General features: G+C 36.8%; 2 protein-coding genes across 2 annotated transcripts; one reads left to right on the forward strand and one right to left on the reverse strand.

Moving 5' to 3' along the window:
• Nucleotides 1–1,934: 1,934 nt before the first annotated feature.
• LOC121889763 (coxsackievirus and adenovirus receptor homolog) lies at nt 1,935–5,756 on the reverse strand. Its single transcript, XM_042401982.1, has 3 exons — nt 5,672–5,756; nt 3,217–3,552; nt 1,935–3,139 (listed from the first exon to the last, which is right to left on the reverse strand). Exons 1-3 carry the CDS (start codon nt 5,754–5,756, stop codon nt 2,925–2,927), a joined length of 636 nt encoding a protein of 211 aa, XP_042257916.1. The 3' UTR covers nt 1,935–2,924.
• A 2,693-nt stretch (nt 5,757–8,449) lies between these two features.
• LOC121889699 (low affinity immunoglobulin gamma Fc region receptor II-like) lies at nt 8,450–17,897 on the forward strand. The gene is made up of 9 exons (XM_042401866.1): nt 8,450–8,557; nt 9,813–9,848; nt 12,106–12,369; nt 12,448–12,687; nt 12,978–13,145; nt 13,346–13,447; nt 14,793–14,851; nt 16,812–16,862; nt 17,679–17,897. Exons 1-7 carry the CDS (start codon nt 8,527–8,529, stop codon nt 14,846–14,848), a joined length of 897 nt encoding a protein of 298 aa, XP_042257800.1. The 5' UTR covers nt 8,450–8,526; the 3' UTR covers nt 14,849–14,851; nt 16,812–16,862; nt 17,679–17,897.
• The last annotated feature ends 348 nt before the right edge of the window (nt 17,898–18,245 follow it).

Raw genomic sequence — 18,245 nt, forward strand, 5'->3', positions numbered from 1 at the left:
TAATCGTTGGTTTGAGAAAGGACCAACTCCTAAGTACATTTAACCTTTGATTTCAAATTGTATCATTAAAAGCTTGTACAAGGACCTTTTCTGTTTGAAAAATCACGGTCAGCCAGCGCTGTTACTCTGCAACCAATCGCCCAGAAAAGGATGAGGAAATTTTACAACACACAGTATAAGAAGACACAGAATGAATATGATTGGTTACTAAAGTTGGGGAGGGGCCGTGGTTTAGACTTAGCTCTCCCTTTGTTGGTGCACAGGCTGGTCCCAGCCTCTTGGCACACGATTCCTCCAATCAGGTTGAGACAGTACGAGGAAGAAGATTACACATCTGGATAGGCAAGCAACACCTGGGTTCAGCTCCCAGCCTCTATGCCAAATGTATGTTCTGCTGATTTCTCCTTGATTGATCCTGCCTGAATGTGAATGTCCTTCTCTTCAATGCTTTCAATGCTTTCAACTCTTCACACCATGGAGTTAATGACCTGCATACCTTCACGTGACATACATCTCCATGATATTAGCACATCAGCATTATGTGTAACCCTTCTAGATGATTAATTACAAAGGTAGAAGATAGAAAAACAAGGTAATTGTAAAACTATCTAAATGTAATGTAAATCATCTAATTGTAAAATCTATCAAAAAAGTATCAATATAAAACATCTAATTACAAAACCTAACATTTCATCCTGACAGTTTTCACCTGAAACTTTATAACTTTTCCTAAATTGAGACAGAATATACAAAAGTGGAAATATTTCAACTGTTACACATCTTTGCACATTAAACACACAGTTAAATTTAACCTTTATTTATTCAAAAATGTTCCTCACATTCAATAATAGAGAAAAGAGAGAAACATGCTGCAGTCACATCTTTATCAACTCAAGTATTCGTTGATAATGATGTTTAGACATTCACAGCACTTCAAGGTTCAGGAAAGATGTTGGTTAAATATTAAAAAGTCAACACTGACTCCAGATGACCCGTCGACTTTTTCAATATTTAACCCAAACCACCGTTTTCCCTGAAACAGCAGGACATATGTGGCATTCATGTGGTGTCGGAGTAATCGGAAGAATGGGTTTCCGACCTCAGGTTGAAACAACAACTCGGAAAGTTTGGTACACAACTTGCTGAAAGTTTGTCTATGCAGAAACATGATGGATGAAAGTAAATGTTTGGTTGATGGCAAGAAACTTTTACTAATTCACATATTTCACATCAATTTTTTGCTCACATGTAACTTGTAATATGGTTTCAGGTTGTAACTGTGTCCATGTAAAGTTATGTATTAGCATTAATGCTGATAACAAGTCAGCATTAGTGGTTTGGTTTAGTGGTTTTAGGGAATGTACTGGTGCAGCAACAAATCTGGGACAAAATTCAACACATCTCCTTAGTAACGTCCATGTTGTTTCCACATTACGACTGAAAAGCTCATAAACACACTGAAGTGAAAGAATGACTTCCAACACTTCATCATCCGAGGAGCACATGAACGCAGCAACAAAGGTGTCAGGTGTCAAAGTCATGTGACTTGTTGTGACAAATCACTCCCCCAGGACTTCCTCCTCCTGCTTATGACATTTCACCTCCTATGAACTGTGAGTCCGAGGGATCAACAAAGTTTTCTCTTTTTTTTTTTTATCTGGTTGACATTCATGTGCTGCTGAGTCCTCTGAACCGTAACACACACACACACACACACACACACACACACACACACACACACACACACACACACACACACACACACACACACACACACAGACAGATAAAAAGTGTCCTTTCAGCAGAGTTGTTTCATTTTGATGATGGAGACTTTTGCATATTATAAAACTTAACACTGAAAACAAAGTTTTGCAGGTAATTGATCAGATAAGAACACATTACCAGATGGTGGCGCTAGATGAACTCGGCACTGTGTGTTTTATTAAACCTGCACAGCTGACGAGTATCAACAGGTTCAACAGCTCAGCTTCAGGTAAACAACTAAACAGGAAGTCTGGTTATAAACATAAATGAATATATAACATGAATCCAGCTCATCTACATTATGAACAAAGTCTTTATCAAAACAGGAAACATGTTAAAAAGTATAGATATTTAATAATGAAAAATTAAATGTCAACAAATACACAGTGCAGTAAATATATTATATGTTACAAGTTCAGAGTGAAGCTCTGGGTACAAACTGATGCAACACATTTATTCACAGGGGTTAACTGTGAATAAATGTGTTGTGCAAAACTGTGCAAAAATATTTTAAATAGTTGTCAGCATGTTATTCATATCATTGTAGTGTTAACTCAGCTTGCATCAGCTCTATTATCTCTGAACTGTGAACTTTAATAACTTTAGCTTACAGTCCTGCTTTAGAGTTCTCAATGAACTTCACTTACTTCAAACATCCCATAAACAACATTACAAATACCTACATCTGCACCTGAACATTTCCTACACAATACAGAAACAATAGATCATACACATAGAAAACATCACGTTATAACAGTGTTTACAGTATAAACTACTGTAGACAGTCTAACATTGGCTGGAAAACACAATAAAACTCACTTTCCAGTCTGCATCTCTACAGACTCACAGCAATAATCTCACTCTTACACACTCTGAACACAAATAACATTACTTACATGACACAGTAAAATGCTATTAAACAAAACTGAAGTGAAAATGAAATAAACTAGTTTTTATCACTTACATTAGTAGAATAGTTGCAGCTCTAATTATGAAGGGATCCTCTAATGCTCAGTATGAACAGGAGGAATGATTACAGCAGGAAAAACATGTTTACTGATGAAAGTCCGACCTTTTAGACCTGGTTCCAGTTCAGAACATGTTGCTGCTGTAAAAGCTTCAGGACACAAAGATTCAGGAGTTCAGAGATCTGAGACCTTTCACACCTGCTGGGGGACAGCTGCTCTATAATGAACTTGTTGGTCAGGACGTTGTCTACGTTGTCTATAAATCACAAAACCAACAACAGCAACAACAACAAGAAGAAGCACAATAACAGCAGCAACAGGCAGACCAACTGTTAGTCCATGATTTTGTTCCTCCTTCTTTCCTTCATCCTTGTCTCCTTCAGTCCAGGTGTTTCCAGCTGTGTGACCTGCAGAGCAGAAACAGGTGTGAGGTATCAGCTGTCAGGTAGGTGATGACTCACCTCTACAAACTCTACAAACTCACCTGAGTCAGTAACTGTCAGGTAGACCGTGGTCATGAGCTCTGGTCCTTTGCTGTTCACATATACACGACACTCGTATGTTCCAGTGTCGTTGATGGTGACGTTCTTCAGAATCACAGAAACGTCTCCGTCCTTCATCTCTGGATCTCTCAGCTGCACTCGACCACGAAAAGATGGATGCTGGTAGACTTCATATGATCGGTTCTCTCTGAAGAAGAAGACGCAACCATCTGTGTCCGGGTTTAGGTCAGATCTGATCCACATTAACGCTGTGATGGCTTCACCTCTGGGACTCTGACACTGAAGAGTGACATTTTCTCCAGGCTTTACTGTTATCTCTGAAAGATTTCAACAAAAACAGGAAATTCACAGAAAAGCAGGAAATAAAAGTTAGTGATACAACTCTCTGTCTATCTATATAAATATATATGTGTATGTGTGTAAAGAAAAACTTTACTTAATAGGATAACTTATATATAATAATGATGTCATATTAATAATTGAGATGATTTTAAAATGCTGGATGCAGCACAGGGAGAGGTTTCCAAATATCTGCTGCTCTCTAAAACAGTCGAGTTTAACAAAGTGGCTTAAAGGAGGAAAAACTGCTCCATGAATCTGAGACACAAGTACCATCTAAAACTAATCAATAACTGATATCTATCAATGATATGATGGAGAGATGGGTTGGGAGCAATTTGTAACACAACAGCTAGAGTTTAATATAAAACATGAACAACCACTGCTATTAATATATACAGTATGTACATGTATATACTTATATTTTTAATTAAGTTACTATCAACAATAAATTGACAAATCATTACTGTTTATATTTTATGACATAAATATTGTTTAAAAATATAATTTAGACAGCCTTCTCATTCCAAAAGAGCATTTCATTTTTCAGCATGATCACCATGACAACCACTGTGTGACATCACCGACAACACCTATTTTTATTCATAATTAGCAGTTACACAATAACAGTGGATGTAATTATCTGTGTTCATGATGTCACCTGCACAGCTGCTCACACTGTTAAAGATACTCAACTGATATTTATTCTGAGCTTTAACAGTTAACTGACAGAAACAAATCTTCATCAGAGCCTTGATAGAACCAGAGATGCACCGACACTGATATCAGATATCAGATATCGGTCCCATACTGACTCAAATAACTGGATCAGGTATTAGTGACAATAGACCAATCTGGTATCAGATACCATTATTTTATTTTAATAAATAACAATTCAGTAAATTTATATCTATGTATTTATTTGTTACATTTTGTTTTACAAAGTTAGGAAAGTTATGTTTAAGTCAAGTCAGATGTTGCCTTAAACATAAAGAATGATTCCAGTCTCTTCCACACAGTGATGCATACAGCTTATTGATTAAACACTGGTATCAGGTCAGTGATCGGTATCGGCCGATACCCAAAGTCCAGATATCGGTATCAGGAATGAACAACATACTGACAGCCCCTCTCATATTATACTGATGGATAAAGTCATGAATGAGAAATATAATATAATGTAGTAAGAATGTAAAAAATGAAATGTTACAGTGACGTTAATGTAAAATAAGTTTACTGTCTGAATATATGATGCAGGACTTAATTATGATTAAATATATAGCTCAATTACTTTTTAACTTCAACTTATGTTGTCAGTATTTTGAATGATTGAGTAGCTCTGCTTGTTGGTTCAGTTTTGCAGGTTCTTTGCTTTCATTTTTCACACAGTTGTTGAACAATACGTCATATTTCCTGCTGCTTTCATGACACAGAACAGAATCATAACCAATAACTAAAGGAAGTCATTGTGATCCTGTTCAATGCTGTATTCTGTAATGTGTTTCCTGTCTGTCCTGCAGAGGGATCCTCCTCTGTTGGAGTTTTTCCTCATTTGAATGGAGGATCAGATAACAGAGGATGTTGTATTACTGTACTGACTGTAAAACCCTCTGAGACTGATCTGTGATTTGTGATATTGGACTGAACACAACTCAGAAACTAGTAATTACAGTAACAAACTGATCTGATATAAATAATCAATAAGGTTATTTAAGGGATGATAACTGGTCCTCACTTCAGTGACGATGCCAAACACCATCAAACCAAAAGAAGAGCAACAATAACCTGAAGACAGCAGCAGCCTAATGTTTGTCTGCGAGGAAATATGTGAATAATATTAAATCTAATATTGTTATGATCTTCATCTCCCGACATAAACCTCCATAATGACTGATCATATTCACTTGACAAAAATGAGGAAATGAAACAGCGTGTCTGCGCCGCCATTAGCCGCCATCAGCCTCTGAATGAGGGAGGAAACAGAGTCTGAAACCTGCCAGCGAGCAGAATAAAAGTTGTTTTTCCAGCACAGTAACTTTAACCTGCAGCTGAACCAGTTACAGAGTTTTCAGTAAATGTAAATCACACACAGCTTACCTGCAGAGACAGTAAAGGACAGGAAACAAGCGAGGAGACACAAAGAGAAAGTCAACGTGGGCATCTTCCACTTCTCTTTTTCCATAGTATTTATCGGCTGTTAGTTTCCTGTACAAATACCATTCATTGATGAAGTCCAGACCTGATACGCTTGAAGACTATTCAACAGTTACAAGTTGGTAAGTGGATCTTGATTTCTGATAATTTTATCATGTTGCTACTAGCAGTTCTAGTTGCCATCTGACGGAATGCTTTCGTTTTCTTTGTGCATCTAAACTTTATACTGAGAGAGTGTCATGACGTCACATCTCCTCTGCCACGCTCCTGTGACAGAAGAATGATAGTAAAGATCAGAAACATTTCCATGTTTATAATGTCGTGAAACAACTCAAGACAGTTGTATGATTACAGTGTTGACTGAATGAGGGTTAAGTTACTGAACACTGACAACAACATTGATCCTCGACTCCTCCTGTCCACATGATGAAGAGGGTAAGAGTCAATCAATCAATCAATCAATCAATCAATCAATCTTTATTTATATAGCGCCATATCACAACAGAAGTCATCTCAAGGCACTTTTCACATAGAGCAGGTCAAGACCGTACTCTTTAATTTACAGAGACCCAACAGTTCCCCCATGAGCAGCACTTGGCGACAGCGGTAAGGAAAAACTCCCCTTTAACGGGTAGAAACCTCAAGCAGACCCCGGCTCTTGGTGGGCGGCCATCTGCTTTGACCGGTTGGGTTGAGAGAGATATTGAACCCCAAACTGGTAGCTTATCCTGCTGTGAGGTATCTTGTGTGTGTGAATGTGTGACTGAGCAGCAGGAAAAACATTGTTAAGAGCTTTGGATAAAAGTGTTATATAAGTGCATCCATTTACCAAAACACTGTGTCCATTACATTAGAGTTTAAGCATGTTTTTTAATTCATATGAAAAACAGAAAAACAAAATAATGCGTTGTATATTTGTTTATCCTGTTATCAGACAAGTTGGACGCAGCTTTATATGGAGGGGGCAGCGACCTACCTTGTAACTCTGCAGCCGCTCAGTCAACACGTCTGTCATCAGTCTTTCTGAAATAAATGAAGTGTGTTCCTGGAGTTTACTTTCTAGAGACTAGACTAGACTAGAGACATCACAACCACTTTTTTAGGACAGGATGAGTTTTTACTTGTTCATGGCTGTAAGTGTAGTGTGTGTATATGTAAAATAGTGACATTTAGTAATATATTCACTATTCCTTTGTGTAATTGAATTAAATCAATCATGAAGACGCTCTGATGACTTGTGGCCACTAGATGTTGCTGTAGGACATGAGTCTGACATATCAAAAAGTCTATTCATAAAATCACAAATTAGACATCTTTAAATCATCAAATTAGAGGCCTTTTAACAACAAATAATAATACAAATAACCCAGTATAACTTAGATTTAAAATAAACAAGATGCATAATGGTGTTGAGAGTATTTAAAGAGGCTATGAAAAGGAAAATACATATTGTTTCAACTTTTTGCTGATTTATATCTTCTGTATAATACTATTAGTCCATTTTAAAAAAAAAAAATCCAGCTGTGGGAGCATGTTGGTGTCTGTCTTTGATTGGCGATGTGTTTGAAGCACATAACATAGCCGAGAAGGTTCCCCAGTGGAGTTCCTCTGACAGGGAAGTCCCTGCTCCTCCAGGGGAGCAGGACCGTGTCACGAGTGGCCGTGTTCTTTCTTTCCTTCTTTGGATGGAGGTTAAAGGAGTTGAAACAGCCATGTAGGGGACAAGCTCTCATCAGGCCCAAGGGAACCACCACTGGTGCTGCTGCTGTCATCCACAACAGTTTTGAAAGCTGTGAACAGTCATGAGGCGCCATAGATGGAAATGACTCTAAGTGTTCACTTCACTGTCTGATGACACAATAGTTATATATTATCTATCACTTCTATCACCTATGAAACAAAAATCACCTTCAATTCTCATATAAAAGCTGATAATCAAATAATAGAGCAGGTATAACCAGCACAAACAAATCATGATTGTTGTTAATAAAGATCAGGTTGAAAAAAACAACAACAAAACAATAAAACCGTTAAAATGACACATTGAGTAATGGCAGTTTGCACAGTAATAATTCCTTCAGTACAACATCAGTCATGTTATATTCACTCTGCTGCTCTTCCTTCCTCTTTTTAACTCAAGAAATATTGTTTTTAATAATTTATTAATGCAGCCATTCCTCTGGGCCATTATTATTGGTCAATCGTAATCTACTGTTCATGAAACTCAACTCAACACTTCCTCTACATTTTTCATTTTAAAAGCCTCCCAATAAAGGGAAGGCTGTAAGACTTTTAATGTGAAAAATCAGCAGGAAGTTTTGAGTTTTATTTATGTTAGCTTAACGTTGTTTGAGAGAAACAGCAAAGTGGAAAGACAGAAATAATGAATGAGTGAGACTGTTGTTTAAATTGAATTATTGCTGTGGAAGAGGACATTATACTGATCTTATTATGACATCAGGTAAACATGGAGGAAATGTTCAGTTTGTATTAACAGCAAATTAAAACAGGAGCAGATCAGAAAACATGGAGGCTTCATACAGACATTTGATCAGCCTGGTCCTCTGCAGTTGATGTAAATAAGACTTCAGACACTATTTGAGAATTTAAACTAGTTAAATAGTATCAATCATTGATGGTTCATCTCTGTGCTAATAATATAAACTGCTATAAATGAGCTGTTTCCTGCTAACTGCTGGAAAGTAAACCACGCAGCAGCAAACTCTCCTACAAAGGAAGGAAGTTGGGTTTAACTGCTGTGACCAAACTAAGTTGTTCTCACATCACCGAGAGGCAGAATGGACCAAACATCTCTTCAGTGTCTGCTCTGTAAGTACAATCTGTACTGTCCACATTTAAATAATTATACTTATAGCAGTCAGCTGAGTTATAGGAGAGTGGTGGTGAGATACACAGTCATTTATGATACATGTATCACTGTAGAAACTGAGATGAAGAAATCCAAAAATATCATTATAAACTGTGTATATAGAGTCTGAGAGTCTCTAAATTATTGTAAGATAATTAAATAATAATTAAATTAAAATAATTTACTGCACAAAGATAAAAATGTCCGACCAGAAAGAAACATTGGTGTAGCAGAACAGGAACAGGATATGTTTTGTTTGTTTGTTTGATGTTACTTCTTGATTTCATATACTGTATGTATGTATATGCAAATGCATGTATATATGTGAATACATGTATATATACTAATAACCTAACTGTGTCTGTTATTAATTACAGACCAAAATAAATTTCAGTTACAATATATGATTTGAAGGTCATTGGACCAAACATCTTACAATGAAACGAGAATTTAAATAACATAAAAGTGATCAGCATCAAGAAGATAGGCAACAAAGACAATTCTACACAGAGTAAAATGCAACAAACAGGAAGAGAAATTAATTATTCAATAGTTTAATAAGGTCAGAAAATTTTAATTACATTACTGTGAAGCAGCATTTTACACCAGAAAATAGACATCAGGTAAAAATATATGATTCCCAGATAAAGTCTTCTCTCATATCAAAGTATCATTGACATACAATTTGTATTTTTTAGCAATTAATGTTAATAACCTTGATAACAACATACAACATCTGCCAGAACAGGACGGAACAGAAAAAAGTGGAGAAAAGGAAAGTTTGACAGTAGAAAGAAGACGACACATGACAACAGTATTTTAATTCAGATGTTAGTTTTATCTAAACTTATTTTATTGAAATGTTTGTGGCAGATTACATGAATGATGCTCAGACAAACTTCAGCAGTGTTTACATCTCTTCTTGTTTCCTCATTTTTATGGTTGTATTACTGGATTGTCTGCTGTATTGATATATTATTGATAGATTTTTGTCTCATCATTATTATTTTTACTCACTCATTGCTGTTCCGAAAAAATCCTTTTGTCTGGTTGTCATAACATGATCTCTGCTGTTATTGTTATTATTATTATTATTAGTTAATATTATATCTGAATTCTGTATTTTATGGGTTTCTCATTTCTCTGGAGTAGAACTGTCTTGTTGTATGTTGAAGCTCAAAGGCTCAAACCAACCTGAGTGTCATTTCTCTTCAGTTCTGATCTCACTGCTGTGCTGCACAACAAACCAAGGTTAGTAAACTTCTCATCTGATAATCTAAAGCTGTTATATGGTCACTCTGCTGATTTGAGAGAAAGAGATAATACATCAGATTTTGGGGAGAAGAGTGTCTTCATTGTTGTCAATATATTATGTATATTTGGATGTCTACAGACCTCTCTGAAATCAAGTTTTATTATTTTGAAGTTCTTTTTCAGTTACGTACCAGCAGCAGAAATATGTGCATCATATCTGCAGTTTTGTGATGCACAGTGTGTCATTTTATACACAGCAACACCTTCATGAATTATTTAAATTGTCAGACACAACGGGATCTAAGAGTAATTTATCCTCCTTTTCTACTCTCTGATGAGCTGTTCAACACAGATACATTTATACCATTACGTAATTAATAGTGCAGACTTTTCTACTTTAAGCAAACCTCCAAACTCAGTTTCCTCTGGATGATCAAAATAAACTGTCTGTCAGCAGGATTATTACAGGATGTTCTCCGTTTATGTGGCCAGACTGTTTTTCTTACAGTATTTACAGGAGAGGCATTACTGTGCACACGTACTGTAAATGTAGCCTGATGGCTAACTGAAAGCCACCTTACTAATTAAATAAATATGAGATATATCAAAAATACTGAAACTGAAAAGGCAAAAAATAATTACACAAAACATGTGGTTTAAATGCTTGAGTCATAATGTTTCTGTATTCTGTGGAAGTCCACAGCTGACATTATCTGTTAAACTTGTTATTCCAAGTGTCTCATATAATGATAACACCCAGAGGAGATTTAAGACACTTTCATTTACACTTCTGTCTCCTTTAGCCACATCACAGATCTGATTACAGTCTGTCTGGTTTTTCATGGTTACGTATAAAATCATAGTTGGCTCTCCTGGAGCTGTTTGGTAACAGCTAAAAGAGAACTTTCACGGTTTAGTTGTTTAGTTACAACCATAGCAGGTTAGCTAGGTAGCTAATAATGCATGCATATTCATGAACTAAAACTAGCATCTTCACAGACTCTCTCACACCTTTCCCTCACTCACATTACTGCTCTCTAACATAAAGATCAGTGGTTGAACTAATCAGGGATCAGATAAATGCTACAACAACATGTTACACCTTCTATATGTCTGCATGCAGGGCAGGTCATGACTATGTCGCTGCCCTAAGAGAGAGATGCAAGGTTAAAAAATTTTAAGCAGTTATTTTCATTTCCTTTATTTAAGATTGTGCACCTAATGGGGGCATAAATTCAACAATAATAATATAATAATTGTAATAATCAGCATAATAAAAACAACAACTTCAGATAACTGCAAAATATTATATCAGACAGTATCAAATAGTTTTAAATAAATATTCCAGCCTCTCTGAGTCTGAAACTGCAGCTAATGAATGAGTACACTGGGTAACATTATGTATTAATGTAACATAATGTATCATCATCATTTTCATCATCAGGGACAAGGCTGCATCATTCAGCTCTCTGACACACCTGTTTTCTAACATTGAGTTTCCATTTTCTTATCAGTCCGCACAGGAACGTAGACACACAATGAGCTGCCAAATATAATAACTTATGTTATGGTAAAGTGAGCACTTACTTTTTACAGTGCAGCATAGGTCAGCTTAGCTCTGTCCTGGGTTGTGTTTATGTGTTTCATTTTATCAGACAGGCTGTCAGGAGATAAAAGCTAGAAACTATGAACTCTCCTGGCTGGGTTCCTTAAACAGATGACTGAGACTGAGCCAAGAAACAATCTGTTCAAAACACACTGGTTCCTCTGCACCTTTAGTATCAAAAATACCACGTGTGATGGACAGCCACATTTGTGGCTTAAGTCCTGTTAGCCTATGAACCTTCCCTGATTGAATGTGTGGAAATCATTGGAGATCTTTCCTCTGTTGGGTAAAGATTATATATGCATCTCAGAGAGAACATCTTTTTTTTCAATATCTGGCTAGAATGTGTCAAATTTTCCCTCCATCTAAAATGCTTCTTTGAAGAATTTTTATCTTTATTCATTAATATTTAACAACTATCTGATTTACAGATGACACATGAAGTGGTTAAGTGTATATGTGGTGAAATGAACATCTTCTGGTCATGCTTCACTCACTGGCTGCAGCATTGAGACTCAGTTTTAGATAAAAACTGACACTATAACTGTACGACTAGAATTACTGTTGTTGACCATTGAATGTTACTGTGTGATACTCAATAGGCCATTATGTTTTATGTTTTCCTCAATATACAATGATTTTCTGCAGCCTCTCTGACTGTGAGTCCCAGCAGCTCTCAGATGTTTAAAGGAGATTCTGTCTCTCTGAGTTGTGAGGAGGACGACAGCTCTGCTGGATGGACGCTGAGGAGGAACACAACCACAGACACCGGAGTTGAGTGTGGAGTTAAATGGGGAAAATCAACTGGTTCCTCCTGTAACATTGGTGGCATCAACCCACTGGACCGTGGAGTTTACTGGTGTGAGTCCAGAGAGGGAGCAACCAGTAACAGCATCAACATCACTGTCACTGGTAAGATCAGACTGTGGAGTTAGTATTGATGAAGCTGAGTGTAAATGATGAAATGCTGTAGTTTGTCTCTGTGTTGAGGTGGATCAGTGATCCTGCAGAGTCCTGTCCTCCCTGTGATGGAGGGAGATGATGTCACTCTGCACTGTAAAACAAAGACCTCCAACCTTCCAGCTGATTTCTATAAAGATGGCTCCCTCATCAGGACTGAGCCTGCAGGTCATATGACCATTCACCATGTTTCCAAGTCTGATGAAGGCCTCTACAAGTGTCACATCAGCAGTCATGGAGAGTCTCCACCCAGCTGGATCACTGTCACAGGTGAAGAAGTCAAAAACAAATCTTCAGACCTCGTGTTTCATTTATTGATGTTTGCAGATTTTTGCACTGTAAGGTACAACAGTGATCATTCATAGTGAGAGAAAACATTTCTAACTCTACTAACACTAAATAATATTTAATTTAATATGTGATAATTTTACCCAAACAAAGCTTAACGTCTAATAAACTGCACCAATCTCAGTAATTACTTTCTGAACAGTGAAATTAGTGAATGTGTTATCTGTTTTTCAACTTTATACTTTTGATAATTATTTTTGTTTCATTTTAAGAGAAACCCACCACCACCTCTCAGTCTACACCCCTCTTTACTCCCACCTCCACCTCCACCTCCACCTCTTCTCATCTCATGTTGTTGTCTGTTCCACTTGTCTGTGGTCTGGTTCCACTGGTTCTACTGGTTCTACTGGTGAGACGTTGTGTTCAGAGGAAACTTAAAGGTCAGACACAGACTTCTTGGTTTCACAGTAAACATTTAACTTTTATGTTACCTTTTAAGATTTATTTTTTACTTAGAATTTTTTAGAACATTTGGAAATTGTGTTTTACACCCATTTACTACAGTTCATGACATTTTAATATTGTATATTGTATATTTATTATTGTAAATTATATTTCTGATCATTTTGGTTCCTTCCAGCAGCTGAATTAGATGTTGGAGAAGATGACATCACAGATGACATCACATACAGTGGCATCAAAAAATGGTATCACCAGTCACAGCCAATCAGACGGAGCAGAGGTAACATGTTGTAGATGTGATGTGAGCAGAGGTAAACTTGTATCTTTGTGAGGACTCTTTGGGTTTAGAAAGTGAGGACATTTAGGATTATGGGGACACTGGGAGCACTGGGAAAGTGGGAAAGTTCAAACATTTCATTGCATTTATATCAACATTTGATAAGTTTTCATTATACATTTAAACAAAAAAGCAAGAGAACAGTTTGTTCTGTTTTGGTCGATGACAATGTGTGATGTGCTTGTGTGTGAAACTGTTTTTGTGGTGAATCAGTAACAGACGCTAACAGCTCTGTGGTCGTCCAGTTTCCTGTCTCTGATGAAGACAGTTTGTGCTGCACATGTTCTACATAGATTATAAATGTTCATATTTGCATATATCTGAACACAAAACTATATTATTCTAATATAGTTTACTAAAACATTATTACTGACATGTTTATATAATGTGATTAATACTTACATTAAGTGAACTTACTTCAGTGTTATACACTGTATTACCTTCAGCTTTATCTCACTTTTTGTTGATAAATACTTTTATGGGACACCATTTTTTTTATTTATATTATATGTATAATTACAATTATAAATACATTTTAAAGTTACAGATGTTCATCTTGTGGTGATGAACTTGTTTTAATAAAAGCTAGCAACTCTGTGGCTATTTAGATTTCCGCAGCAGTGGTGTTAAGAAGAAAAAAACTGTCAAACCCAAATATTACTTCTAATATTTCTTTTTTTTCAAGTATAAACTGATGTTTGCTGCTATAATTAATCATATTTCCATCCTGTTCTGTTCAGTCAAGACTTAAGTCAAAAAGAAAACTTTTAAAGCCATTTGCAGTACTTATATTTGGCTGTATGGTTCTGTTCTGGGAGCAGCAGCAAAGTCCCCAGGTACAGAACAGAGCAGGTAACTGACAACAAGATGACGTTGTTTAAGTCAGACACAGCATGTAAGGAGGATCTGGGGTGGAGGTGTGTTGCAAGTGGCTTGCAGAGGAAGCCTCTGCAAGAGGAAGGGTAGGCAGACTAAAGCAGCTTAAAATAAGACGCCCTGTATGAGACTGTCAACTGGATGCATAGAAGGAATCAGCTGAGCCATCAGCTGATGTAGCTGGGTTTGTGAGCTGAACTTAACTTTGTGGCTTGCCTGAACTAAAGCTATGCTCAATTTTTAATACTATAGAAAAATGGTATCATTATTGATTTGAAGTAGAGGCATAAATAATATGAATAGTATTTGAATAATGACCACTGAACTACTAGTAGTGGATACTGTATTCTAACAGTACTTGTATCATTTGTAGTATTGTCAGTAATGTATTTTCTATGTTTTTATCTTCTAGTGTGTTATTCAGTTGCAGTTTTCTCAGCAGTGAAAACAACAGAAGGACGAAGATGAGAGGTACAGCTGCTCTTCTTTGTGGATCCACAACAGAAACCTGTTCAAAGTTATTTATGGTTGTCACAGTCAAAACATGACCAACGTTTGTAGCATCTTGAGCCACTGATATACTTGCTTTTTACCGACGTATATGTGTCGACAACAAAGGAGATTAATCTTGATGTTGAGATCAGGGCAGAAAAAGCAGCATCAGCATAGAGACATCATATAGATGAGTGCTTAAACGAAAGGTTTGGCTTATTACTTTACTGAAATAGCTAACTTGAGTCGTTGTCTTCCAAAGTTACAGTCTGTTTAGAACAAATTCTGTTTTTTTTATTTCCTGGAATGTAGTTCCTTGCTTACATTCTAGTAGTAGTGGGTAGATTTGTTGTTGGAACCAGATTTTTACTCAGATGTTATAGAGTGAACCACATACTGTGTATTTATGTCCACTGACCTCCTCGTCAACTGTTGTCAGCTCAACTGGTGACATTTCTCACAGCCGTTCTGCTACTGAGCAGCAAACAGTGTATCTTTCCCGACACACCAGTTAAACACAGACGTGAACCATATTCCTGCAGAGGCAGGAGCAAGTGGAGGTCGTCCTGAGGACAAAACAGCTGGAGATCGACCCTAAAAGACTCAAAGAGTCAGAGTGGTTTGTTACTGAAATATTAGCAGAAATACTACAGAAAAAAGAAAAAAATCATTCAAAATTTTCTCTGAGGATGTCTTGAGTAGTTAAAGCCAGATAACGTCAACAGATTTACTTGCACTACCAGAATTCATCCCTCTGCCATAGATCAGTGAGGAAATTCAGTCCGTTGAAACAAAAAGAGGGAATTTCATACTAAACAGACTGTAACGTTGGAATACAGCAACTCAACTCAGACTGCTGAAGCCTGAAACATTAACTTTAGCTGAACTTTTGTCCCTCATTTCTTACACTTGAGTCTCATTCAGAGAGAATATCTTCAGGGTCAACATGGAGAGTAGGAATAGTTACAGCGACCAAGACTCTTTTCCTCCTACATAATGGCACATCAGTATTGTGTAAAGACAGACTTGAAAAAACCTGAACATTACCTTTAACAGGGAAGTGTTCTCAAGGACAAGATCCCTCACTGGCTTCCCACCATCATGAACACAGTCAAAGATGTTTTTGGAGCACATGACTGAGCCGGAGGGACTTCTAACAGGAACCAAACATCTGGGCCGCATCCTAAATCCCTTCCTATTCACTATATAGTGCACTATATTAACTCTCCGCCATTTTATTTCTGTATCTGAACTCTATAAAAGAAGAGTCCAAGACATGTACTCTACTTTCTACTAATGATCCCATGTGCCCATTTTGTAGATGTGAAAATAACCGTTTTGCGCAACAAGTCCTCCAAATGAAATGACCACATAGTGTTGAACTATCCAGTTAGAGATGGTTCATTGTAGGTTGAAAGTTGGAAATAAGTATTTAAGCTCCAGCAGAGTTTAATTTAGTTACAGAATCTGGTTTGAATCAATCGTAAACTGTCCTTTAATAAAGTTTATAATTTAGTTGTTTTAAAACTGTGCAGATAAAACCAAAGCAACAACTTCCTCTTGTTGATTTCAGTAAAGTGTATTCTGATGCTGGTGAGGTTTCTCACTACAGTGTGGTCTGATTTGAATGTGTGTTTATCTGTTTTGTACCTTGTTGACAAAGTGTTTTAATAGCAGCGAGCAGCTCTGTGGTCGTCCAGTTTCCTGTTTCAGAGAAAGACTTTCCAGTTACTCACAGTCATTTGTCTTTCAAAGAAGTGATGTGAGGAAGCTGCCATTTCAAAAGTCGCAAATAAGTCTTATTATAATGCTGCATGAAAAAAGACTTTATTCTCCTTAAAAATAGTATTAATATTTTGATTTATGTGCAACGGTATTACTCACAGTAAATACAGTATACTAACAGTATTGGTTAATATGTATGTATTTTATCTTCCAGAGAGTGATCCAGCAGCAGTTTACTCAGCAGTGAGACGAACAGAGATGAGAGGTACAGCTGCTCTTCTGTCTTAACACACATTCATGAGATTGATGTCAATCTTCTCATTTCACTCTTATAAAGAAAGAAAGTTAACGTATTTCCTGAAATGTTGAACTATTCCTTTAAAGTGAAAAGCATGTTAGAAATATAAGATCAGAACACACCAGTTCTAGTTTGACTAGTGAAATTTTACCTGTTGAGATCTCTGTCATTATACAGCAGACATCCAGCAGGGGGACATGATGGTGTTTAAGTTTTAGTCCCTCGTCATGCACATTATCTTTATGAGGCACATCAGTGATTAGACTTTGATTTATTACAGCTGAAGTAGTTGGTTCTGACAGAAACATCACTGTCACAAAGCTGCATTTTCCTCAGTGTAAAAGATGTGACATTGTGGGGACATCAGGGTTTATGGGGACCGCACGTGTTCTCTGCATCCTGCAGACCAACAAATGAAATGAGGATCATCTAAAGGATCTTTTAATGATTTTATTGTTATCAAACATTCAAACATCTCTGCTGCTGCTAAATATCAGCTCAGACAGGAATGATTTCCTGAGTTACTCCTTCTCCTAAAACTAGGACCAACAATGTGTCAGTTTTTGTCCATTGAGGAGAGATTTCCTGCTCTGAGAAGCTTCATGAATTCAGGCCCAGAGTTCACATCTCATCACAGACCTGCAGTGAAACTTTGTCTTTACATGAACTGTCACCAAGATCTTCCCCTGACCTCAACCAACTGTAGTTACCATCAGTAGATGTTGTACAAGAGTTGTTTTTTCTACAACTGTGTCTCATATTGTTTTATCTGTTTGTGTTCAGTATGTCCACCAGAGCCAGAGGTTGTCTACTCTTCACTGAGGAAGACCTCCACACCTTCACACCAGTCCAACCACTGATGTCCAGCTGGCCTGTTACTGGTCTCCAGAGCCCCTCGGGCAATAGTACATTCGTTTTTTAAACATATTTTATATATTTCATGTTGTTCTCTCTAAATTAGACTCAATAAACAATGAAATGTAAAAACTAAAACTAAAATTATTAGATGTACATTATATTATTACATTTGTGGAAAAATATTTAATTATATTTCTAATATAATAATAATATATTAACTTGCTGTGTTTCACAGAAAAACATCTTCAATAAGATGTAGAATAAACTTTGGTCTTGTTTGTTGTTTTCTTCATGTGGTTCTGTGGGTTTCACAAAGCTGTCAGATGGAAAATTTGACTTGTTCCGGTTTGGTTTTGGGTACCTGATCCACACACACCTCAGACTATCTGTGTGTTTGTAGCTCTGCAGCACCGATATCAAATGTACAAAAACGCAACCGCAGTCTATAAACAGCAGGAACATCAATCATCAGCTGGAAACTCTGCACACACA

This window comes from Thunnus maccoyii, chromosome 22 (genome assembly GCF_910596095.1).
Source record: "Thunnus maccoyii chromosome 22, fThuMac1.1, whole genome shotgun sequence".
Lineage (NCBI taxonomy): Eukaryota > Metazoa > Chordata > Actinopteri > Scombriformes > Scombridae > Thunnus > Thunnus maccoyii.